Source organism: Toxorhynchites rutilus, chromosome 3 (assembly GCF_029784135.1).
Source record: "Toxorhynchites rutilus septentrionalis strain SRP chromosome 3, ASM2978413v1, whole genome shotgun sequence".
Classification (NCBI taxonomy): Eukaryota; Metazoa; Arthropoda; class Insecta; order Diptera; family Culicidae; genus Toxorhynchites; species Toxorhynchites rutilus.
In genome coordinates this window covers 196,233,576-196,261,413 of record NC_073746.1, presented here as the reverse complement: position 1 = coordinate 196,261,413, position 27,838 = coordinate 196,233,576, and the positions used below count along the sequence as shown (strand labels likewise).

The window sequence follows — 27,838 nt, the reverse complement described above, 5'->3', positions numbered from 1 at the left end:
GGGAGCGTTGCTGATTAATGGTCAGCTGCATCCCAATAGGAAGTAGCCCGTGTCGGGCACACGTATAGAGCATCGAAGACTGCAACATACCAATTATGAGAACACTTGTATTACTAACCTCGAGCCAACCGCGAGTAATCGGTTACATATTACTAACATAGTTGTAAGACAAAAATTGTCAAAATATTGGACTCCCGGCCCCGTCAGGCTAACGCCACATGTGCCTTAATAAAAAATATATTTTGGAAAAAAAAAAAAAAATCGTCCCCTTGCCCCTGCGGAACCCATATTGTGTATGTGAGAGTAGGCCATTCGTTTCAACCCATCGATCAAGGCGAAACAAGATAATTTTCTCCAACAATTTCCGTATACAAGACAGCATTGCTATTGGGCGGTACGAATTGAAGTCGGACGCGGGTTTTCCTGGTTTTTGAATAGCTATAACTCGTACTTGTCTCCAATCATCTGGAACAATATTATGCTCCAGAAACCGATTGAATAAGTTCAACAAGCGATGTTTCGCCACATCAGGGAGATTTTTCAGCAAGTTGAACTTAATTCTATCCGACCCCGGAGCAGAATTGTTACATGAAAGGAGAGCAAGAGAGAATTCTACCATGGAAAACTCGGAATCAAGATCGCACCTATCTTGTGGTATATCTCGAATAATTCTTTGCACTGGAGCGGAATCGGGACAAACCTTTCGTGCAAAATTAAAAATCCATCGATGTGAATATTCCTCGCTTTCATTGGATGAAGAGCGATTTCTCATGTTTCGAGCCACTTTCCATAATTTTTTCTCGTAATTCTTTCGTTTCTCGTGATAAACCTCCCACGAAATTTCGCCAATAAGCACGTTTTTTCCCTTTGATCAAGTTTTTAAATTGATTTTCAAGGTCCAAATACGTTTGAAAATTCTCAATGGTTCCACGTTTCCGAAAAGCTTTAAATGCATTCGATTTATCTCCATAAAGCTTGGAACACTGGCCATCCCACCATGGATTGGGAGGCCTTCGACGAATAGTGGAACCTGGGATGGGTTTCGTTTGAGCGCGAACCGCGCTGTCATAGATCAAACGAGAAATGAAGTTATACTCCTCCAATGGAGGCAAACCATCTCTGGAATTGATGGCTAGAGTAATCGCGTCCGCATATTTTTTTTCCAGTCAATGTGTCTTGTGTGGTCGTATGCCATGTTTATTGATTCAGAAGAATTCAACCCATTGACAATAGAAATTTTGATTGGCAAGTGGTCACTACCGTTGGGATCCTGGATTACATTCCACTTGCAATCTAACGATAGTGAATTCGAACAAAGCGAGAGGTCAAGAGCACTTGGGTTAGCAGGAGGTTTAGGTACACGTGTTGTTTCCCCAGTGTTCAAAACGGTCATATTGAAGCTGTTACAAAGGTCATATATCAACGATGAACGATTATCGTCGTACGGATCCCCCCAGGCAGTTCCGTGAGAGTTGAAGTCTCCCAAGATTAATCGTGGCTCAGGAAGGAGTGAGCACATGTCAACAAGTTGCTTGCGGCTAACCGCAGCTCTCGGAGGCCAATACAAGCTGACTATACAGAGGTCTTTGCATGACAAGCAACAGCTTCGATCCCTCCAATAGGTGGAAGGTCAATTCTAAAAAATGAGTGACACTTATTGATCCCCAATAGTACCCCTCCGTATCTGTCATCGCGGTCCAAGCATATTATATTAAAATCGTGGAAAGAGAGATCATTTTGAGAAGAGAGCCAGGTTTCGGATAGAGCAAAAACATCACAATTGAGTTTATGAATTAGAAATTTGAATGTATCCAATTTAGGCATAAGGCTACGACAATTCCACTGTAAAACAGTGATATCTCCGACCTCTCTATTTAAATTAGACATCAAGAGAGATAATCATTGCAAAGAGGGGCCATGTTTGCATCAATTGCTGCAAAATTGTCTTTAGTACTGGAAGCATTGCGGTGACAATGGTTCTGATGGAGTCGGAAACATTAAAACACGTGAAGATTTGATCCACAAGGTCAGACAACTTTATAAACCCCGATTGGGAAGTTGAACTTGACGGAAAAACAGGGACAGTTGGGGTTTTTGATGTCCCCTCGAGTGCTGGGTCGTTCGAAGGTGAACTATTACCACGGAGGCCAGGAGGGACCTGATTTTGCTTATCCGCTGCACTCGATTTTTTGGGCAAGCTAACAGGGGGTATCACCGGTGGGACTTGTCCTTGAACTTTGGGAGTGGTCACATTTTTGCGCCGGGAATTCCCTTGAGAAATAAACGGCGTGCCCCCGTTAGCTGTATCCGCTTCCATTTCGTCAACTGGCAACGTAGCGAAGACATTGTGTGTATTGATTGGTTGTTGTTCTTGAGCCAGTGGAGAAGCGCCCTTCAAAATTTCTGCGAAAGTGCGTTTAGAGCGTTCCCTCAAAGAGCGCTTCTGTTTCTCCCAGCGAGCCTTGTATGTTTCACAAGCTGAGAGCACGTGTGGGGATCCCCCGCAATATGGACACTTATGCTCAGTCGCACTGCAGGATTTCCCCTCATGTTGTTCTCCGCAAGTGGCACATCGTTCTTTATTGGCACAATAAGCAGCCGTGTGACCAACTGACTTGCACTTTAGACAAGTCATTGGCTTTGGAATAAAAAGTCGCACGGCTAACCTCAATTTATCTACCATCACGTAGTCAGGGAGAGCTGAACCAGCGAAGGTGACTCGAAACGAGTTGGACGACGTAAATTTCTTTTCTTCTCCTTCATGGGAGACTGTTCCGAGCTGGCGGCAACCCAAGATCTTAACAGTCGTCGAGGGCAGTTTTTTAAAACGGCCGGTACCTTCACTCGTAATGTATTCGCACGTCAAGCCCGTTTCGGTTATCACACCCTCAATTTCGACTATGTGAGAGGGAATGTAGACCCGATACTCAATTGTAAAATGCTGATCGACAACAATCTTGTTTGCGTCTTTTTGATCATTCACGACAACTCGCAATTTGTTTGGTCTAACCTTCGAAATTTCCGAAACGGAGGTATACCTTGCCAGATCTTTCGCGATCTGCATGACTCTCAACGCCTTTCCATTTGGCTTAGGCCTGAAGAAAACAACCCAGGGACCAGTTCCGGGCGCATCTTCTGTATAGACCTTTACACGGGGAGTGGGAATAACAGGGGGGAAGGCGAGGACGGGGATTGAGAGTGGGAAGGCGAAGGTTGAGAAGGAGCGGGAAGAACAGAGGGAGAAGACGAGGTTGAAGGTAGAGTGGGATCGTTAAGGGCAGATGGGAGATTTGCTAGTTTTTTGGACGGAGGCTTGGTAGGGTTAGCTGACTCGTCCCCAGAAGAAGTATCTTCCGTATTTGGAACACGTTTGAGTGACTTTTTTTTATCCGTTAGGAGGGAACTAGAGTCAGAGACCTCCATATCCGAAGGTCCCCCACTCTCTGCCATTTTAAATTTTCACTTATATTCTAAGTATTTTTTTTAAACAATATTTCACAATAAAATAATTCACAAAAAAAAACTTATAATTATTAAATATTTTCTCTCAGTATATTTAATGTTATTCACCTATGAACGCACTCCAGTGCAGATGAACGGGAGCGTGCTGAAAGCTCGTTGAGGGTGGGAATGTGCCTACGACACCACTACACACAGTCGTCGGTGAAAGCTTACCCGCACTGTCACTGTTGGCACGATGACTCGGCGAAATCTCCAATGTCGGCGAAGCAGCGACAAAACAAAAACCAATGCTTGGCTTTCCGAGGATGAAAGCCTCTATCCACTTGCAGGCAGGGCACTTTACTCACTATCCAGATAGCAAAATGAACTCTTCAGCAGCAAAAAAAAACAACAATCACGCGGTAACCGATAACAGAACTTGGACGCGACTTTCCTTCGTCTGGTTACTTCGGGCAATCGGCGTAGAATGACAGAATTTATTGGAGTTTTCAAAATTACTTCGATTTGTGGTACAATCATTGTTTTTTGAACTATTCATCGTCAAAGGCGAAGGGATAATTTTTCATTCAAACAAAAATATCTTTGTACGGAAAGGTTCTAGGAATCAGATGAAACCTGTTTGATTGGACTTAAATTGAATATTGAATTGGTAGCAAAAAATTATGTTGATCTACAAATAGTTTGAAAAAAAAAACTGAAAGAAACCCAGATAAAATAAAATGTCCGTTAAATATTCCAAAGCTTGAAATTTTAAAATTCAGGATGAAGTACATCTCATCTCTATGTTTCGCGAAGTTACGAGATTTCAAAAATCATTTAAAAATGTTGATTCCGCACTCTGTTCCTCTAATTATTTTTTATCGAGTATATGTACACTGCTCCTAAACCAAAACTAAACACACAATAACGACGTCCGCGCTTTGCTCTGAGATTCTAAATTACTACTACTTATAAACCGATATTCTAACAATTTTGAAATAGCTCTCGCGATCTGTATGCGAAAATATTCGAAAAATGAATTGTAAATGTAAAGATCATTGTTCTGTGTTCCGTCTGATGTATAGATTGAGTGTTGCTGCACTTATAGAGACACGAAACCCGTTGCTCCACTCATGGAGTGGAAGGAACCTTTGTGTTCCTCACGTTTTAAGGCCGTTTTATATTATTCAGCACGTAGCGTAAACGGCATGTACCGACACCGGCAGACAAATACATGATGTATTCATATCATCAGGCATAGCAACTTCTCTGTAGGGACCGGCAGCGCAGACGGAGCGGAGAAATGCTACTGATGATTGAACCGATGTCGTACCGAAGAGCGACGAACGCACCCCTACGAGCTTCGACGTTTGATTTGTATGTAGGGTGCTACTCGCCCGTGTAGTTCGTGCCCGGCACCGGCAAAATATTCTTTTCGAGAATTCCTTCATGCATTTGTCTGAAACGTGCTGTGTATGCCCGAAGCCGTTCCGCTATATATACGCATACACATTTGAAACACACGCAATAATATTTGACTTGCATGAAACGTGCCGTGCCGGTTACGCTACGTGCCTGATAATATAATATTACCTTTACTCTTTCGGATGGGAGCACCAGCTCTGTGCTCTTAACAGGCCTGTTAACTCTTTCGGAGTTTGCTTTAAGAAAACTCTTCGGATTTAGGTTTGAGTAGCGTAGAGTGAAAGCGTGGTGGTTTGCAAATATCTACACTATATACATTTTTATTCGATTATTTCCGTTATTTCACTAACATTGTTTCACTTGTTCCCTTTGATGCGCCATTATTCTGGTGTTGGTGATTATATCCGCAACTGCTGTTGAGTCTCTGCTGTGGTCGCACTTTTACGATCCTGCTATATTATTGCTACTTTTGCTGTCCTTGTGTTGACTGCTTCTTCGTTGCTTGTTGTTCGCCTCTCTTGCTGCTTGCTCTGGACTTGCAGTTTTGCGACTTGTTGCTTGCTGGATGTTTGGACGAAGACTCGTTGCGCCACAAGGTGGCTATTTTTATATCCTCGCATCTTCTTAGTGCATCACATACGATGTAATTTGTTTCTATCCCTCAGTGTGTATGTTCAAACAGAGAGATAATGCTGGAGACACCAAACTAATTATTATTGTGATATATGCGAAAAGAAGGACTGCATATTGAAACTGTTTCGAGCAAATTCAATATGGGCTTAATTTAGATGTGGATGTCGTACTGGTTGGAAAAAGCAGTGATGCATACCATGTATGATCATGAAAGATAAAGATAAAAGATATATTTAAGTGAACTTTAAATATGAATTTACTGTAAATATGTTTCAATGTGATTTGTTGTATAAAAATCCGATAAGAAAATAAAGAACATCCAATAAGAAAAGGTGTTAATTGATAATGGTTGAATAAAGTATAGAATATATTGTGAGAGTTAGTGAGAATAGACAGACCTTGCAGAGCAGACACGACAAACTCAACGTCGGATGTGTTTCAGAGTCTGTATATACTGAGAAGAATTTACCGTTGCCTAGTTTGCGAAGAGGACGGCGCCAGTGGTTGTGTGGTTAGCGTAACAGCCTCACAATCCGATCGGCCTCGGTTCAATCCCAGCTGGCGTCGTTGGGATTTTCTGAGGCGAAAAATCTCTGGTTACGTCTTCCTTCGGAGGGGAAGTAAAATAAGTTGGCCCGGCTCATGAGTTGTTGAGTCTGATAGGTAGGAACAGGTGGAGTCGCCTCCCTGATGTCGGTGTCGGCGGAAATAGGCCGACGAAAAATAAGCGAAGATAAAAAAAATAATTAAAAAAATAGTTTGCGAAGATTATCATCTTAGGTAGTGATTGGACGTCCACTGCGTGTTTTGTCAACAGTTGAGGTTTTTCCAGGTTGGCAATCACGAAATTTTATTACTCATTGATTCACAGTAGACCTATCAACAGCATCGTCTGTAAACGATCTCACTAGCATTCACTTATTGCAGCACTGTTGATTCTAAATTCATCACGTTCATTACAACTTGTAACCCAAAAATTATTGAGTTCAGTATACATATATTCAAAAATGTGTTATATTTTTAGGTGACATGAATCACGAATGGATAGGTAATTACTGGTTACCAGGACTGGGTCTTCCACAATATCGTACAACATTCATGGAATGCCTTGTGGATGCTCGAATGTTGGATCATTTGAACAAAAAGGACCTAAGAGGACAGCTTAAAATGGTAGATAGTTTCCATCGAACCAGTCTCCAATACGGAATTTCCTGCCTGAAACGCTTAAATTATGACAGATGTACGCTTGAGGAAAGAAGAAAAGCATCTGAAAATGTAGTTGATGACGTGCTCGTTTGGAGCAACGATCGTGTGATTCGATGGATCAACGGCATTGGTTTGAAGGTAAATATAAAAAAGTCAATAACGTCAAAGTCAAATCGGATTTGTTACCCAACTATATGAATTCTAGTATTTCTAGTTTCTAGTTTTCTAGGTCTAGTTTTTCTAGTATTTTTCAATGGTGATAGTAAACCGGGTTCAATGGTCTGTTGGTGTTTTGCCTCCAATGCTCTTGCAGTTTTATCTGTAAGGGTTATTTGTACTAAATTCATGGATATGTAACTATGTGGAATTACAAATCTTGTGCTTTGTTTGTTCCAATACGTAAGTAGTAGTAAGTTTGAAGAGAACGAAGAGTTGTATTCTGTATAATTTTCAGATAAGGCAAATGGGAATACAGTAGGACTACTCCTAATAAAGTGATTAAATTAAAAGGAATTCAAAAATTTTAATTTATAAATCTAATACTAATTGACGCCTTTCAATTCAAACAAAAGTTCCTACCAGACCGGGATTGGTAGGAACAGCGCCCATCAGCTAACCAACGAAAACGGCTTATCGAGACATATCGATTTCGCTGCCTCCAAGAACGTGGCCATACATAGCACCTTCTTCCAGCACAGCCTCCAATACCGTTACACCTGGAGATCACCACAGCAAACAGAAACACAAATTGACCACGTTTTGATATCATCGACGTCAAAACCTATCGTTTCGCTAACATCGATTCAGACCACTACCTGGTGATGATCAAACTGCATTCTAAACTGTCAGTCGTCAATAACATAAGACACCAGCGCTCACCACGGACCACCTACGACGACTACAGGAGCCGAACGTTGCTGCAACATACTAGCAGAGTCTTGAAGCTGCGTTACCGGGTGTAGACGAACTTAATGCTACTCCCCGCTTGAAAGAGAAAGAGTGTGAGGAGATTGAGCTGCTTTATCGTTCTCGAGAAGTTCTTCAAGAAACTAAACGCCTCGCACAAAGGTTTTGTGCCGCGAGCCGAAATGTGCAGGAACATGGAGGGAGGCATCTTGACGAACGAACGCGAGGTGATCGAAAGGTAGAGGCAGCATTACGATGAATACCTGAACAGTGCGCAGAAGGAGACCAAGACGGCGTTGAGGAGGACTACACTGGTGCAGTGAACAACGACGACGTGCCATCCCCGACGATGGGTGAAGTTAACGAGGCCATTTATCAGCTAAAGAACCACAAAGCGGCTGGTAAGGATGGCCTCATAGCGGAGCTCTTCAAGGGTGCCCCGGGTAGAGTGTATGCACCGGTTGATATTCAGGATCTGGGACACAGAACAGCTACCGGAGCAATGGAAGGACGGGGTAATTTGCCCCATCTTTAAAAAAGGCGACAAGCTGGATTGTGGGAACTATCGTGCCATCACAATCCTGAATTGTGCCTACAAAATTATTTCTCAGATTCTCTTTCACCGTCTATCGGCAATAGTAAGTAGATTTGTGGGAAGTTATCAGGCCGTATTCATGTCCGGTTGCTCGACGACGGACCAGATTTTTACACCGCGGCCGATCCTCCAAAAGTGCCGCGACTATCAGGTCCCTACGCACTACATCTTCGTTGATTTCAATGCCATATGATACTATCGACCGACGACAGCTATGGAGGATTATGGACGAATACGGCTTTCCCCGAAAACTGACAAGACTGATTCAGGCAACGATGAACGGTGTGCGGTGCAGTGTGCTGATCTCAGGTGAACTGTCGGAATCATTTGAGACTCACAGGGGACTTCGACAAGGCTCTCCTGTCAACTCTTCAACGTGGCGCTGGAACGTGTTATGCGGAGAGCGAGTTTCAACATGCTGGCCACGATTTTCAACAAGTCTTGTTAGTTCATCTTCTTCACCGACGACGTGGACATAATCGGAAGAACACATGCGACGGTAGCCGGCATGTATACCCGACTGAAACACGAAGCAGGGCTGATTGGGCTTGGGATCAATGCGCTAAGACTAAATACATGCTAGCAGGAGGGACTGACAACAACAACAGCCGTGATATTCGAAAACGCATAGTCAATGGAAGTCGTGTCTATTATGGGTTCCGCAGATCCTTGAGCTCCAACAAACTCCGACCCCGTACGAAGTGTTCCATGTACAAATCCCTAAATCGACCGCTGGTTCTCTATGGGCACGAAGCATGGACGATGCTTGAAGAGGACTCACAAGCGCTTGGTATTTTCGAACGCCGAGTGCTCAGGACAATATACGGCGGTGTACAGTAAAACGGAGTATGGAGAAGGAGAATAAACCACGTACTGTGTGACCGCAACTCTACGGCGAACCTAGCATCCAAAAAGTCGACAAGGCTGGGCGAGTGCGATGGGCAGGGTATGTAGCAAGATTGCCGGACAGCAGCCCTGCAAAGATGGTGTTCGCATCGAATCCGATAAGAACAAGAAAGAGAGGAGCCTAACGTGCGAGGTGGTTGGACCAGGTGGAGCAGGACTTGGCGGTGCAGTCGGGAGTTAGAGAACTGCAGCCATGGATCGGGTTTATTGGCGAAAAATAGTGAATCAGAACTAATCTCAATGGGATGTAGGGTCATAGTAAATAAATAAAATAAATAAAATTTATTTATTTATATGTCAACAGATAAAATAATTACCCCAATTACATAAACATTTCAACTTACACTACACATATTGATTAAAAATTATTTATCAAAAAATATTTAAAAATATTAAAAATAAATCTTATTTTTGTAACGCGAAACATCAAAAACAATACATCGTAGCGTCTGTTGAAGACACGGCACATTTTTCGCATGGGCTCGGTGAATCCATAATTTGTTCGTGAGGGATGGTTGTATAAGAAAACATGCGAGCGTAAATAACGATGGGAGTTGTTACCAAGGCAGCTTAACAACGAAGAGCAGTCGATGTTACCTTAAAGCAGTTCTCCAATGAAGCATTCCCTCACGATATTACATCTCGTCACAAGTGTCAAGTCACAATTGTGACTGTCATTGCAAGAAAGACGCCTCAAAGCGAATTGGATAAACTTTCGTTGAATTGCTTCGATGCAGCTCACCTCGTTTTGGTACGGGTACCACACTACAGCTGACTGTTTCGGTATGGGTCGGACCAAAGTGCAAAGCCTTTAGACAATATACATCCAGTGAAATCTTGGCGAAGCGGAACATGAACTCGAACTGAGAAGAAGCTTTTGACACCACGCAAGCGACGTGGTCCTTCAATGTAAGCCTAGAGACAAGTAGTAATTTTGGTAATTTGAAGTTCATTGTGATGGCCGTAAAAGGTTAGATACCACATCACTAAGATGGCTCTAACTAGGTAAATAATAGGATTTTCGATAAGTCCTTTCTAGAGTATATTCTTGAATGCCTAAACTACAGAAATATGGTAAAAAAAAATTTCGATTTTTTCAGATTTCTAGACTAGAATACCCCCTTAAAGGCGACAATCTGTGCTACAAGTGTCGTTTTGACAGTGTTGAGATTGTCTTTTTCAGTCTCAAGATGGAGTCCACCAAGCAAGAAATTCGCCATATATTACGTTTTTACTACCTGCGAGGTAAAACTGCAACGAAGGCGACCGAAAAAAATCGTGTAGTTTATGGACCCGATACTGTAACGATTCGCACAGCACAACGTTGGTTTGATCGATTTCGTTCTGGTGTAGTGGCTGTCGAAGATACACCCCGTACTGGTAGGCCAATCGTCGTGAAAACCGATAAAATCGTTGAAACCATCCAAGTAGACCGACATGTGAGCACTAGCTCGATTGGCCAGGATCTGGGTATAGGCCATTTGCAGAAGATTGGATTTCAAAGAAATCTGGATGTATGGGTGCCACACGAGTTGACGCAAAAAAAAAACTTTTAGACCGAATCAACGCCTGCGATGCACTGCTGAAACGGAACGAACTCGACCCATTTTTGAAGAAGATGGTGACTGGTGATGAAAAGTGGATGACGTACGACAACCTAAAGCGAAAAAAGTCGTGGTCGAAGCGCAGTGAGCCGGCCCAAACCATCGCCAAACCAGGATTGACGGCAAGGAAGGTTTTGCTGTGTGTTTGGTGGGATTGGAAGGGAATCATCCACTATGAACTGCTCAACTATGGCCAACCCTCAACTTGGTTGTCTACTGTGAGCAGCTTGACCGTTTGAAGCGGCCATAGGAATGATGTTGTTTTCCACCAGGACAACGTTCAGCCTCACACATCTTTAATGACCCGCCAGAAGCTACGGGGGCTCGGATGGGATGTCCTATTGCACCCACCTGTAGTCCGGACCTGGCTCCAAGTGATTCCCATTTCTTCAAGTCCATGCAAAACGCTCTTGGTGATACTAAGTTGGCCTCAAAAGAGGCTTGCGAGAACTGGCCGTCTGAGTTTTTTGCAAATAAGGAGCGTCAAATTTCGATCAGGAATACGACATTTCTTTTTCCCTAACCCTATATATCGCCTCAGTTGATTTTAGGGACCCCAAAGGTAACTCTAGCCATTCGCGATAGAAAGTAGGAGCGATAATTAATAGAATATATGAATTTTTCTCTATTACCTTCTCAGGTTTCTCAAAAATAACCCGGAGAATTTTTTCAATGGTACTTTTCATTATAATTAATAGAATATATAGATTTATCTCGGCAAGGTTTCCCAAATATAACACACTGTCATAGCGATGGGATTTAGGTACAGAGCGCGTGCGACAAATAAATCTTTTTCTTGAATGGCACTAGCGTTTCTAGAGGAATTTTGCCGTCTCAACGTCATTTTTATTAGTACTTAGTTGGGATTTCTATGCCGAATAACTCGCCTTGAATGCATTCTAAGTGGCAAGCTCTAGAATACGCGTGACTACAGTGCATGTCGGAGGAAATTTCTCTGACGAAAAATTCCCCCGACCAGAACGGGAATCGAACCCGAATCCCCGGCATGTTAGGTTTGACGCTAACCACTCGGCCACGGGAGCACGATAAATAATAGAATATGGAGATCTCTCGGTTGCCTTCTCAGGTATCCTAAAGATAACGCGGAGAGTTATTTCTATGAAAAGTATGTGCGATAAATAATATAATATAGAAGTTCCTTAGATATCCCAAAGATAACAATCCGCCGTCGAGATTGAAAGAAAAGTATATGCGTTAAGTAATTGAATAGACAGTCAATCCAATAATTTTACAGGTTTTCATTCATAGGATACCTAACAATAATTTCTGCCTTGAGTCGTAACACGAGATTTTAGGATTTTCGTTTTGTAGAGTAGCCAATAGTTAACGTTAACATAATCACATCACTTACCTCAGTGAATCCTGATTATTACCTTTCCCCAGCTAACAATTATCCCTTCTATGGCAATCGCTAGGAAACCACGCTATAGAGGCGACCCTTCTAGCCTTCGGGCGGCGATTATTATGTTAACATTCCTTCCCTTCCCCTGGTGACTGTAAGGACGTAGTCGGCGTCGTTATTGACCATTGACAATAATCCTAACGGCTCGAATCACCGAAAATTGCACAACGAGAATGATTTGCTAGTCCTAAGCGTCATTCTGTGTGTTCTTTATGCAATTTGATTGGTTCAGGTCAATCACGGAGAGCAACTACGAATTGTACAGTCTACCCACTCAAGCTCAAGCTCTTCACTCTCGTTGGTAGATGAGTGGTTACGCATGTTGCGAGCTACCCTCCACAAGGTGCATATTGAGGTTTCACGAGAAAGATCTTCAATGAAATTGTGCCAGTAACCGCGTTTTTTTCTTTAACCAATTGTTTCAGCTGTATTTCAAGCTTTGAATATTCCTCGAAGTGTGTGGATCAGGGCCCGAAATCTTCGAAGGTGAAAAAGGAAGACCGAGTCTACTCTCAGCAGCTTCGCTTCGATTAGAACTGATTCGACAACAAACAGTGACTTGACTAGAAAATGAATTGACTAGCGTTGACTAGCGAGGATGACTGGTGAACTAACTGACACGACTAATGAATACAAATCTGCCTCTTCATTCAACTGACTGTGTGGATTGAAAACCACACTTCCAATCACAAACACAAACCTCCTGACACTTATTTTATACTCGCGTACGCAATCTTATTTTACGTCCATAAAAAGAGGAACGAAAACTTGATTTCTGATGCAACAAAGTAGTTACACCATCAATGGACGGTGTATTTTCCACCCATCGTGACCTCAAACCAACGAACTTAGACATTTATCAAGTATACTATAAAGGTCCTCGCGTTAGTATCAGTAAATAGCGAGCAAAATAGCGCTCACACACTGCACGCTATATTATACGTATGAGTAATTTTCGTGTATTATACAAAAAAAATCTACGAGGGTCGTTCAAAATATAAGTTTCAGTGCCTTAGAAATCGCGGAAAAATAAAGTTAGGACAAAAAACAAGGTGATTTTCGTAATCTACGTTTTATTTTCTATTTTTCTACATAATTGCCTTAACGTTCGAGACATTTTTCATAGCGTTTTTCTATTCCGAACGCGAAGTGCGCAGCATCCAACTTTTTTAAGTACGATGTAACTGCGTCACGAATTTCTTCAGTGTGAATCGTTGATCGCCGAACGCCTGTTTCATCACCGGGAATAAGTGATAGTCGCTAGGGGGAGGTCCGGGGAGTAAGGAGGATGCTCGAACACAGTCCATTTGAATTTTTTCAATTGCTCTTGAGGTACGCGAGCAGAATGAGGTCGCACATTATCGTGGATGAGGAACACTCGTTTCGTCAATAAACCTGGCCTTTTGTTCTTAATCGCGGTACTTAATCGGTCCAAAACTTCACAATAGTACGGTGATGAAACAGGTGTTCGGCGGTCAACGATTCGAAATTCGTGACGCAGTTGATTCCAAAGTTGACTACGGCTAATGGAAGTATTTGGGGGAACGTATATTGAAGCTATGCAACCTCTATGAAAAACAAAAATAAACTCAGACACACGCGCGCGCTCAAATACTCAACATAGAACTAACTTAGACTTAAAATCAACTTAAACTCAAAAAAATAACTCAAAACAAAAAAACCTTTAAAAAAAACTTCGAAAAAAAAATAACTTGCGGTGTTCTTTGAATGCCCTTATTCGGGAAGCTATAAAACATCGCACGCTACGAAGTAAACACAATAGCGTGACGGCAAAAGTTGTTATATTGTACTTATCTTTGATGAAATCGATGCCACTGGAACCAATGCACAGATCGCCGGTCGTTGCCGGAGAGGTGCTGCTTCTTCGCTGTTCCTTGCCACGAACGGGCAATGAAAAAAAAATACCAAAAGCATTTTAGTGGAGGAGGAAAAAAAACTTCGCTAGCTTCGATTTGTAGCAGAGACTCGAACAATAAGCGTCCGGCTCTTTCAACTATCGATTGAGGAATGATATGTAGTGCACTAATAACGGTGATAGTGAAACAAATAACAATAAATCAAATTAATATCGTCTGTGTCTAGAAGAAGGAGATACTTACTGGTAATAAGGACACACATTTTATGTATTGTTCTCAAGAGAACAAGAATAAATCATCAATTAAACATCTCAAACTGCTTCCACAAACCACGCAAACCATCGGTCGTTATGTCTCGAGTTTACAAAAACTTTCTACTTATGATCTAATTATAGAATATCAATAGATTCTAAAACAATATCCTTTGTGATACACAAGCGAACTGAATAAGATAATTTCGTGGTCCTGCACGAACAATGCGGTCATGTCTTGACATATACTATTATTTTTCACAGTTTTTTGGAGCTTTTTGAATCATGCACTGAACCATCATTTCTTGATTATCTGACCGTAGTTCAACTTTCAGTACTGTGCGCGCTTGCAATGTCTAATATTCTTCTTTTTATTGTTTATTTTAGGAATACGGCAATAATCTTTTGGAATCAGGCGTTCACGGAGCATTGATAGCCTTAGATGAGAGTTTTGATGCTAATTCATTAGCATTGGCGCTTCAAATTCCTACACAGTGCACACAGGTAAGTTCCCGTCAAATCATTTACCAATTTAGTATACTAGCTGTACCCGGTAAGAGCATTATTACGCTTCCATCTAAAATGATTCATATTTAAATACACTCGACAAAAAAATTAGAGGAACAGACTGTGAAGTCGGAAATTTTAAGTGATTTTCGACATGAAAAATTAACGCATATTGATTTGATGGAATGCGCATCATTTTGGAGCTACAACTTTTAACTATTACAATATTTTACGTACATATTTTTATCTGTATGTAGGTGTAGTGGGCAACAATATCGATTTTTCTTTGTTTTTTCAAGAATATTCTGGATTAACACAACTCAGCTAAGCAACTCAACAGCAAATTCAAATAATCTTATCAACCAGCTTTCATTTGGTTCCAAGAAGGTTCCTGTAGGGCCTTCTCACACAGAGATATTTCAGTTTGAATGAAAAATTACCCCTTCGTCTATGATGACAAATAATTCAAAAAACAACAATCGCGCCGCAAATCGAACGGCAGTTTTGAAAATCCAATAAATTTGGCACGAGAATAGTTTGTTACTTTGACGAAAAAAATATGATTTAAATTTTCTGCATCGATTTCAAAAAAGTGCCAAAAATAGTATTTTTCTAATGCTTTACAAAATCCACTGTAATTTTGCAAATATCGCAGTAAGTTCTAATGTTTGCAGGCAAACTTTTAGCCTAGTATATTCCCTAAACATCTGTGAATCGTTTCATATTGATACGTTCAGTCGTTTTTTCTAGCCATTTTTTTTAAAGTTTGGAGTAAATTAGAGGTGCATTTAATCGCAAATATTATCAGAAGTACAAAATCCTACGCGACTCTCAGCACGTACGATTCGTAACGTAGACATTGGCATTCCCACATATCCATGCACTCCTCACTAGGGTTCCATTATGTATGGAAAAAAAAATCATCATCGAATTTCAAAAACCGACCATGTACATTTCATGCACTTTAAAGTCATTATGCATCGAAAACAAATCTATTTTCTAAATTTCCTTTACTTTCCTTGGGAGATTCTCGAGGATCAAAAGTTCAAAACATTGAGAGCTTTGAGGCACTCATAAATCATGTCCGATTGAGCTGAAATTTTGCATAGGTCATTTTTCTGGCTCAATAAACAAAGTGTACATGGTCGGTTTTTGAAATTTGACATGCCCATTTTCGCTGTCACCCTACTCCTTACCTACAAACTCAAGGGGAAATTGTTCATTGAAATGAAAATATCTCTTTGTTGAAAAATCATACAGACACGATCAAATTAAAGCTGTTTGATAAGGTTGAATGGATTGGCTATCGACTTAGTTGGCAAAAAATTGTGCCAGTCCACTCAATTTTTGAAAAAATTGAAGGAAATAGATTTTTTATTTCTTCCCGATATTTTTATCCACTACATCTAAACAGTTCATTTAGTTAGAATCATATATATAAAAATATGCAGTCATGGTTTCTTCGATCTTGCTATGGCTCGAAAAATTGATGGAAATTTTCTGATGATATCTTCGAGGATATTTCGGATGGAAAGCTGACCAAATTTCGTTTTTTCAAGGATTCTGCCCAAAACTTGATTTTTATTTTGAATGCCGGATTTTTCCCATTTACACCAAACACTGAAATCGCCCTGCCTTGTAATGAAACACTTAGTTCATTAATTTTCTCGAAAATGTCAGCTAAAGAGGTATCGTGGAATACTGACTCTCCATTTTATCGTACAACGTTTTGAGTATTCTCGCCTTTTCTTGAATACTGACAACGACACCAGTAATCTTTCCAACCATAGCTTTTGCACCGTCTGTACATACATCAACACAATGTTCCAATGGAACATAATTCTTCGTATAATGATCGTCAATCAGCTTGAAGATTTCAGCTCCCGTAAATCCTCATCAAAACATCCAGAAAATTGATAGCGTTCAAAAACCATTACGGGGTCTTCGTAGACACTTATTGCGCGTTCGCTTACTAAGCGATCGATCATGAGTTCAAACTCAGGGCCCTCAATTGACCATCTTTGTGTTGTTAGAGAATAACTACGTCCACACAACGATCATCAGCGATGGAGATTGATCCACGGTGAAACGAAGATCGATTCATACATACAACTGCTCTGCTCTGCAAGAAATATCGGGCTGTTGTGCTATATATAACACAACAATAACCATATTAATTGTCTCTGCTGTCTGGTCTGCTGAACAATGCACAATGGTCCAGTAGGTCTATTTAAGTGGAAATTAGCATTTAGAGCTCGACAGATAACTGTCTCACTGTCTCACAGAATAATCTCTAGACAAAAACTGTCTCAGACAAAGTTGTTACATATAATAGAGGGCTCATTTTAATGTTATCAAAAATAGGGTGACCAAAATTGTCGATGAAATAAAAAAAATAACTTTCTTATCTTTATAGATAGAGGTAAACATAATTCGACAATGTTGTAGTCCCAGTTATTTGATATCTGGCAACTCTGCTATGTTCGTCTGTGGTTTGTTTACAAAGCATTTTTAACATTGTTTTTGACGTAGGACTACGTCTTTCATTTCTATACCGGGGTGTAAAATCAAAGTTTCGAAAACGAAAGCGTTACGCCGGAGACCGAGATTTTGAGCGTTAATAGCTCCTGAACAACTGAACGAAATGGTATGATAAACACTTCATTCGAAAGATAAAATGTCTACGCGTTCTATACTTGTTACTTTTTGATCCAAAAACTTGTTTTAATAGTCTTAAAATTGCTTTCAAAACAGGCTATTGAAATCACCAATCGGTATATAAGCGAGCGCCGCTCGGAAATCCACTCAGTTCTAATTGAACAGCGATTGGAGCATGTTGTCGCTGTTGTGGTGAAGCTCTTCGTTTATCATGAAAACGCGGATGAACGGTGTCACCAAGAGCCTATTTGTGCAGCTTAGGCCAGAAGGGAATCCATCAGGAGGAGAGTGATGCCACAAACGGTTCCCCGGGAAGATCTCGAAGCAGCCGCTACACACACACACACATACACGCACGGAATTCTTTCCGTTTGGATGCCATTCAGCATCGAGAAAGATCCGGAAAATTATCTGCCAGTTCATCTGGGAATTTAAAAATACATTCATGTGAAAGAGTTTATTTGAATGTTTTCTATCCATGTAACACTGTGACCAAATATGTTTCAATCAAGTGATATTAACAGATGGTTATCGAGTTAGCATTAACCACTGGTGGGCTTCCAGTATCGAGGAAAATGTGGAAATATCTAATCGTTACTGAAAATAATCTGCCAGTTCCTCTGGGAATTTAAAAATACATTCATGTGAAAGAGTTTATTTGAATGTTTTCTATCCATGTAACACTGTGACCAAATATGTTTCAAGCAAGTGCTATTAACAGATGGTTATCGAATTAGCATTAACCACTGGTGGGCTTCCAGTATCGAGGAAAATGTGGAAATATCTAATCGTTACTGAAAATAATCTGCCAGTTCCTCTGGGAATTTAAAAATACATTCATGTGAAAGAGTTTATTTTAATGTTTTCTATCCGTGTAACACTGTGACCAAATATGTTTCAATCAAGTGCTATTAACAGATGGTTATCGAGTTAGCATTATCCACTGGTGGGCTTCCAGTATCGAGGAAAATGCGGAAATATCTAATCGTTACTGAAAATAATCTGCCAGTTCCTCTGGGAATTTAAAAATACATTCATGTGAAAGAGTTTCATTGAATGTTTTCTATCCGTGTAACACTGTGACCAAATATTTTTCAATCAAGTACTATTAACAGGTGGTTATCGAGTTAGTATTAACCACTGGTGGGCTTCCAGTATCGAGGAAAATGTGGAAATATCTAATCGTTACTGAAAATAATCTGCCAGTTCCTCTGGGAATTTAAAAATACATTCATGTGAAAGAGTTTATTTGAATGTTTTCTATCCATGTAACACTGTGACCAAATATGTTTCCAGCAAGTGCTATTAACAGATGGTTATCGAATTAGCATTAACCACTGGTGGGCTTCCAGTATCGAGGAAAATGTGGAAATATCTAATCGTTACTGAAAATAATCTGCCAGTTCTTCTGGGAATTTAAAAATACATTCATGTGAAAGAGTTTATTTGAATGTTTTCTATCCATGTAACACTGTGACCAAATATGTTTCAAGCAAATGCTATTAACAGATGGTTATCGAATTAGCATTAACCACTGGTGGGCTTCCAGTATCGAGGAAAATGTGGAAATATCTAATCTTTACTGAAAATAATCTGCCAGTTCCTCTGGGAATTTAAAAATACATTCATGTGAAAGAGTTTATTTGAATGTTTTCTATCCATGTAACACTGTGACCAAATATGTTTCAATCAAGTACTATTAACAGGTGGTTATCGAATTAGCATTAACCACTGGTGGGCTTCCAGTATCGAGGAAAATGTGGAAATATCTAATCGTTACTGAAAATAATCTGCCAGTTCCTCTGGGAATTTAAAAATACATTCATGTGAAAGAGTTTATTTGAATGTTTTCTATCCATGTAACACTGTGATCAAATATGTTTCAATCAAGTGCTATTAACAGATGGTTATCGAGTTAGCATTAACCACTGGTTGGCTTCCAGTATCGAGGAAAATGTGGAAATATCTAATCGTTACTGAAAATAATCTGCCAGTTCCTCTGGGAATTTAAAAATACATTCATGTGAAAGAATTTATTTGAATGTTTTCTATCCATGTAACACTGTGACCAAATACATTTGGTTTTGTGGTTTTTCAATCAATCGCAATTAACAGGATAGCTTCAGAAGATTATTCTTCCCCATCAGTAGGATATTTCCGTATCCAATATTGTATGCGCCCGCAATCGATTATTGCTCAGTCGCCGAAAGTTCCGAGCTCAGAGAGTTCATTCCCCTCTAGTTTGCCTTCCAAATTGCCATCGTAAACCACACCTTCTCTCGATTCAATCACACACAAAAAGCATACTTAAGCGATATTCTGGTGGTGAGACACATTCATTTTTCGTGAGGACATCGACAAGACAACATCGTTGCCTAACGTGCTGGAGGAGGTGGACGGCGAAGGATCGACACATACACGCGCAGAATTCTTTCTGTTTGGATGCCATTCAGCATCGAGAAAGTTCCGGAAAGATCTAATCATTGCTGGAAAATAATCTGCCAGTTCCTCTGGGAATTAAAAAATACATTCATGTGAAAGAGTTTATTTGAATGTTTTCTATCCATGTAACACTGTGACCAAATATGTTTCAATCAAGTACTATTAACAGGTGGTTATCGAATTAGCATTAACCACTGGTGGGCTTCCAGTATCGAGGAAAATGTGGAAATATCTAATCATTGCTGGAAAATAATCTGCCAGTTCCTCTGGGAATTTAAAAATACATTCATGTGAAAGAGTTTATTTAAATGTTTTCTATCCACGTAACACTGTGACCAAATATTTTTCAATCTAGTACTATTAACAGGTGGTTATCGAGTTAGTATTAACCACTGGTGGGCTTCCAGTATCGAGGAAAATGTGGAAATATCTAATCGTTACTGAAAATAATCTGCCAGTTCCTCTGGTAATTTAAAAATACATTCATTTGAAAGAGTTTATTTGAATGTTTTCTATCCATGTAACACTGTGAGCAAATATGTTTCAATCAAGTGCTATTAACAGATAGTTATCGAGTTAGCATTAACCACTGGTGGGCTTCCAGTATCGAGGAAAATGTGGAAATATCTAATCGTTACTGAAAATAATCTGCCAGTTCCTCTGGGAATTTAAAAATACATTCATGTGAAAGAGTTTATTTGAATGTTTTCTATCCATGTAACACTGTGACCAAATATCTTTCAAGCAGGTGCTATTAACAGATGGTTATCGAGTTAGCATTAACCACTGGTGGGCTTCCAGTATCGAGGAAAATGTGGAAATATCTAATCGTTACTGAAAATAATCTGCCAGTTCCTCTGGGAATTTAAAAATACATTCATGTGAAAGAGTTTATTTGAATGTTTTCTATCCATGTAACACTGTGACCAAATATGTTTCAATCAAGTACTATTAACAGGTGGTTATCGAATTAGCATTAACCACTGGTGGGCTTCCAGTATCGAGGAAAATGTGGAAATATCTAATCGTTACTGAAAATAATCTGCCAGTTCCTCTGGGAATTTAAAAATACATTTATGTGAAAGAATTTATTTGAATGTTTTCTATCCATGTAACACTGTGACCAAATATGTTTCAATCAAGTGCTATTAACAGATGGTTATCGAATTAGCATTAACCACTGGTGGGCTTCCAGTATCGAGGAAAATGTGGAAATATCTAATCGTTACTGAAAATAATCTGCCAGTTCCTCTGGGAATTTAAAAATACATTCATGTGAAAGAGTTTATTTGAATGTTTTCTATCCATGTAACACTGTGACCAAATATTTTTCAATCAAGTACTATTAACAGGTGGTTATCGAGTTAGTATTAATCACTGGTGGGCTTCCAGTATCGAGGAAAATGTGGAAATATCTAATCGTTGCTGGAAAATAATCTGCCAGTTCCCCTTGGACTTGAAAATTACATTCAAGCGAAAGAGTTTATTTTAATGTTTTCTATCCATAAAATATCCATATAATACATTTGGGTTTGTGATTTGTCAATCAAGTACAGTTAGCAGGTTAACTTCTGAAGATTATTCTTCAGAACAAGGTTTTTCGTATCCTATATTGGATGCATAAAACCTTGTGCCTCCAACGTAACGCTCTCGTTTTCGAAGTCCCCCAAATATTCATTTATTCATTCATTCAGAATGGATTTAGATTCAACTTCAAACAAATGATCTCTAAATCAACGATAGTCCTACGTCACCCTTGCGGTTATACCATAGATATAACCCACTTCCTGTTTTTTGTTGTTCCTATCGTGAATTAATTGTCGCACGTTATTAAAGCTACATGTTTTGACTTCGGATCGTTCTAATCTGGTGTAGTGTAATCGTTCATTTTCGTGGAATTATGATTATTGTGCGCGATAGTTTCGGTTTGTTGTTCTGCCATTGCCGTACACTTGATCTGGTTTTTTGCGCAGCCGACATCAACATAACTATCTCCGAATCCGTTTTGCCGCTGCTAGCAGTGGATCTGCACCATCCTCCGTTAGTGCTGTCTTTATTGGCTAAAGGTGGATCTCTGTCGACTGCTGAAGCTCTAAGCAAAAGCGAACGGCCACTGGATTACGCTAAAATTGATTTCGCTGCATTTAATGAGTTTTTGAGTAGCTACAGTTGGAGTGCCCTTGGCCAGGACGTTAATGGCATGGCGACACGTTTTTGCGAAATCGTTTGCAGCTGGCTCGTAACAAATACTCCACGCAAAAAACCTAAGATGTCACCAGCATGGAGCACTCCACTTCTTCGCGTCTTACGGCGCAATAAAAATTCTTGTCAACGCAAACTGCGACGTCGACGAACTGTTGAAACTAATCATAACTCTCAACTTGCGAGCAATGCATACCGCAGCCTTAACGCTTCTCTTTATAAATCTTCGTGTGCAGATAAACTTACGTATGAATCCAAGGAGTTTCTGGAATTTTGTCAATTCGAAGCTTATAACTACAGACATCCCATCTAAGATGTTTTTGGGTAGTTCGGAGTAGTCGTCTGTCCCGGAAACGTGTGATTTGTTTTCTAAACATTTTGCTACAGTGTTTGTCGCTGATGCAGCCACCTCATCTGAAGCCGAGAGGGGTGCTGCTAACGTTCCAGAATATCCAATAGACTTGCGGTCATTCGTTGTTACTCCACAGCTGGTAGAGAAGTCCGTAAAAAAGTTTAAACGTTCAACGGTTGGAATTCCAGCAATAGTTTTCTGCCGCTGTGCTTCAGCTTTGGCGTCACCATTCTCCCGCATATACACTGCTTCGCTGGATCAAGGAGCCTTTCCGGATGTGTGGAAGTCCGTAAAAAAGTTGAAACGTTCAACGGTTCCTGGCCCAGATGGAATTCCAGCAATAGTTTTCTGCCGCTGTGCTTCAGCTTTAGCGTCACCACTCTACACAGCTTCGCTAGATCAAGTAGTCTTTCCAGTTGTGTTTCCCGTCTTAAAAACAGGAAGTGGGTTATATCTATGGTATAACCGCAAGGGTGACGTAGGACTATCGTTGATTTAGAGATCATTTGTTTGAAGTTGAATCTAAATCCATTCTGAATGAATGAATAAATGAATATTTGGGGGACTTCGAAAACGAGAGCGTTACGTTGGAGGCACAAGGTTTTATGCATCCAATATAGGATACGAAAAACCTTGTTCTGAAGAATAATCTTCAGAAGTTAACCTGCTAACTGTACTTGATTGACAAATCACAAACCCAAATGTATTATATGGATATTTTATGGATAGAAAACATTAAAATAAACTCTTTCGCTTGAATGTAATTTTCAAGTCCAAGGGGAACTGGCAGATTATTTTCCAGCAACGATTAGATATTTCCACATTTTCCTCGATACTGGAAGCCCACCAGTGATTAATACTAACTCGATAACCACCTGTTAATAGTACTTGATTGAAAAATATTTGGTCACAGTGTTACATGGATAGAAAACATTCAAATAAACTCTTTCACATGAATGTATTTTTAAATTCCCAGAGGAACTGGCAGATTATTTTCAGTAACGATTAGATATTTCCACATTTTCCTCGATACTGGAAGCCCACCAGTGGTTAATGCTAATTCGATAACCATCTGTTAATAGCACTTGATTGAAACATATTTGGTCACAGTGTTACATGGATAGAAAACATTCAAATAAATTCTTTCACATAAATGTATTTTTAAATTCCCAGAGGAACTGGCAGATTATTTTCAGTAACGATTAGATATTTCCACATTTTCCTCGATACTGGAAGCCCACCAGTGGTTAATGCTAATTCGATAACCACCTGTTAATAGTACTTGATTGAAACATATTTGGTCACAGTGTTACATGGATAGAAAACATTCAAATAAACTCTTTCACATGAATGTATTTTTAAATTCCCAGAGGAACTGGCAGATTATTTTCAGTAACGATTAGATATTTCCACATTTTCCTCGATACTGGAAGCCCACCAGTGGTTAATGCTAACTCGATAACCATCTGTTAATAGCACCTGCTTGAAAGATATTTGGTCACAGTGTTACATGGATAGAAAACATTCAAATAAACTCTTTCACATGAATGTATTTTTAAATTCCCAGAGGAACTGGCAGATTATTTTCAGTAACGATTAGATATTTCCACATTTTCCTCGATACTGGAAGCCCACCAGTGGTTAATGCTAACTCGATAACTATCTGTTAATAGCACTTGATTGAAACATATTTGCTCACAGTGTTACATGGATAGAAAACATTCAAATAAACTCTTTCAAATGAATGTATTTTTAAATTACCAGAGGAACTGGCAGATTATTTTCAGTAACGATTAGATATTTCCACATTTTCCTCGATACTGGAAGCCCACCAGTGGTTAATACTAACTCGATAACCACCTGTTAATAGTACTAGATTGAAAAATATTTGGTCACAGTGTTACGTGGATAGAAAACATTTAAATAAACTCTTTCACATGAATGTATTTTTAAATTCCCAGAGGAACTGGCAGATTATTTTCCAGCAATGATTAGATATTTCCACATTTTCCTCGATACTGGAAGCCCACCAGTGGTTAATGCTAATTCGATAACCACCTGTTAATAGTACTTGATTGAAACATATTTGGTCACAGTGTTACATGGATAGAAAACATTCAAATAAACTCTTTCACATGAATGTATTTTTTAATTCCCAGAGGAACTGGCAGATTATTTTCCAGCAATGATTAGATCTTTCCGGAACTTTCTCGATGCTGAATGGCATCCAAACAGAAAGAATTCTGCGCGTGTATGTGTCGATCCTTCGCCGTCCACCTCCTCCAGCACGTTAGGCAACGATGTTGTCTTGTCGATGTCCTCACGAAAAATGAATGTGTCTCACCACCAGAATATCGCTTAAGTATGCTTTTTGTGTGTGATTGAATCGAGAGAAGGTGTGGTTTACGATGGCAATTTGGAAGGCAAACTAGAGGGGAATGAACTCTCTGAGCTCGGAACTTTCGGCGACTGAGCAATAATCGATTGCGGGCGCATACAATATTGGATACGGAAATATCCTACTGATGGGGAAGAATAATCTTCTGAAGCTATCCTGTTAATTGCGATTGATTGAAAAACCACAAAACCAAATGTATTTGGTCACAGTGTTACATGGATAGAAAACATTCAAATAAATTCTTTCACATGAATGTATTTTTAAATTCCCAGAGGAACTGGCAGATTATTTTCAGTAACGATTAGATATTTCCACATTTTCCTCGATACTGGAAGCCAACCAGTGGTTAATGCTAACTCGATAACCATCTGTTAATAGCACTTGATTGAAACATATTTGATCACAGTGTTACATGGATAGAAAACATTCAAATAAACTCTTTCACATGAATGTATTTTTAAATTCCCAGAGGAACTGGCAGATTATTTTCAGTAACGATTAGATATTTCCACATTTTCCTCGATACTGGAAGCCCACCAGTGGTTAATGCTAATTCGATAACCACCTGTTAATAGTACTTGATTGAAACATATTTGGTCACAGTGTTACATGGATAGAAAACATTCAAATAAACTCTTTCACATGAATGTATTTTTAAATTCCCAGAGGAACTGGCAGATTATTTTCAGTAAAGATTAGATATTTCCACATTTTCCTCGATACTGGAAGCCCACCAGTGGTTAATGCTAATTCGATAACCATCTGTTAATAGCATTTGCTTGAAACATATTTGGTCACAGTGTTACATGGATAGAAAACATTCAAATAAACTCTTTCACATGAATGTATTTTTAAATTCCCAGAAGAACTGGCAGATTATTTTCAGTAACGATTAGATATTTCCACATTTTCCTCGATACTGGAAGCCCACCAGTGGTTAATGCTAATTCGATAACCATCTGTTAATAGCACTTGCTGGAAACATATTTGGTCACAGTGTTACATGGATAGAAAACATTCAAATAAACTCTTTCACATGAATGTATTTTTAAATTCCCAGAGGAACTGGCAGATTATTTTCAGTAACGATTAGATATTTCCACATTTTCCTCGATACTGGAAGCCCACCAGTGGTTAATACTAACTCGATAACCACCTGTTAATAGTACTTGATTGAAAAATATTTGGTCACAGTGTTACACGGATAGAAAACATTCAATGAAACTCTTTCACATGAATGTATTTTTAAATTCCCAGAGGAACTGGCAGATTATTTTCAGTAACGATTAGATATTTCCGCATTTTCCTCGATACTGGAAGCCCACCAGTGGATAATGCTAACTCGATAACCATCTGTTAATAGCACTTGATTGAAACATATTTGGTCACAGTGTTACACGGATAGAAAACATTAAAATAAACTCTTTCACATGAATGTATTTTTAAATTCCCAGAGGAACTGGCAGATTATTTTCAGTAACGATTAGATATTTCCACATTTTCCTCGATACTGGAAGCCCACCAGTGGTTAATGCTAATTCGATAACCATCTGTTAATAGCACTTGCTTGAAACATATTTGGTCACAGTGTTACATGGATAGAAAACATTCAAATAAACTCTTTCACATGAATGTATTTTTAAATTCCCAGAGGAACTGGCAGATTATTTTCAGTAACGATTAGATATTTCCACATTTTCCTCGATACTGGAAGCCCACCAGTGGTTAATGCTAACTCGATAACCATCTGTTAATAGCACTTGATTGAAACATATTTGGTCACAGTGTTACATGGATAGAAAACATTCAAATAAACTCTTTCACATGAATGTATTTTTAAATTCCCAGATGAACTGGCAGATAATTTTCCGGATCTTTCTCGATGCTGAATGGCATCCAAACGGAAAGAATTCCGTGCGTGTATGTGTGTGTGTGTGTAGCGGCTGCTTCGAGATCTTCCCGGGGAACCGTTTGTGGCATCACTCTCCTCCTGATGGATTCCCTTCTGGCCTAAGCTGCACAAATAGGCTCTTGGTGACACCGTTCATCCGCGTTTTCATGATAAACGAAGAGCTTCACCACAACAGCGACAACATGCTCCAATCGCTGTTCAATTAGAACTGAGTGGATTTCCGAGCGGCGCTCGCTTATATACCGATTGGTGATTTCAATAGCCTGTTTTGAAAGCAATTTTAAGACTATTAAAACAAGTTTTTGGATCAAAAAGTAACAAGTATAGAACGCGTAGACATTTTATCTTTCGAATGAAGTGTTTATCATACCATTTCGTTCAGTTGTTCAGGAGCTATTAACGCTCAAAATCTCGGTCTCCGGCGTAACGCTTTCGTTTTCGAAACTTTGATTTTACACCCCGGTATAGAAATGAAAGACGTAGTCCTACGTCAAAAAAGGAGACAAGTGTAGCGTGAACAACTATCGCGGGATAACCAGCTTATCTGTCGCCTCTAAGCTATTTGAGATGATTGTGAACGATGTTGTCTTTTTCGAAGTTAAGAGCTATATCTCACCAGTACAACATGTTTTTATGCCAGGACGTTCGGTAAGCACCAATCTTCTCGAGTTCTCACCGTTCTGTGTCAACCGCTTAGAAGAACATGCTCAGATTGATGCTATTTACACCGACATAAAAGCCGCTTTCGAACGAATTGACCATCGTATCCTTCTGAGGAAGCTATCCCGTCTTGGTGCTTCTGATGGATTCATCAACTGGATGAGGTCATATCTTTCTGGAAGATCGCTCCGTGTTAAGCTCCAATATCACACTTCGTCTCCGTTTGCTGTTCGTTCGGGAGTCCCTTATTCTAGCATCCGGCTGCGAGTCGATCTACGCAGACGACTTGAAGATTTATTTGGCTATCAGAACTCTTGAGGATACAGTCGACTACAGAGCTTGCTTGACCAGTTCGTCAGTTGGTGCCACTTTAATAAACTAACCATAAGCATCGCCAAGTGTGTGATCATAAGCTTTCACCGAAAAAAAAACAGCCAATT

The 27,838-nt window shown here is 39.7% G+C and overlaps 1 protein-coding gene across 6 annotated transcripts in view; it reads left to right on the top strand.

Annotated features, from left to right (window-relative positions):
- The window catches only part of LOC129779526 (liprin-alpha-1), a 458,998-nt gene that overhangs the window by 357,329 nt on the left and 73,831 nt on the right, over positions 1–27,838 (top strand). For 5 of the 6 annotated variants that reach the window (XR_008743689.1, XM_055787066.1, XM_055787064.1 and 2 more), the window contains exons 17-18: positions 6,524–6,843; positions 14,655–14,771. Coding sequence is in view for 4 of the 6 variants with exons in the window: in XM_055787066.1 (XP_055643041.1) it covers positions 6,524–6,843; positions 14,655–14,771 (437 nt within the window). In the remaining 2 variants the exon portion in view is untranslated. Of the gene's footprint in view, positions 1–6,523; positions 6,844–14,654; positions 14,772–27,838 lie in introns of those variants that run through there. The other variant, XM_055787068.1, reaches the window with a different exon arrangement.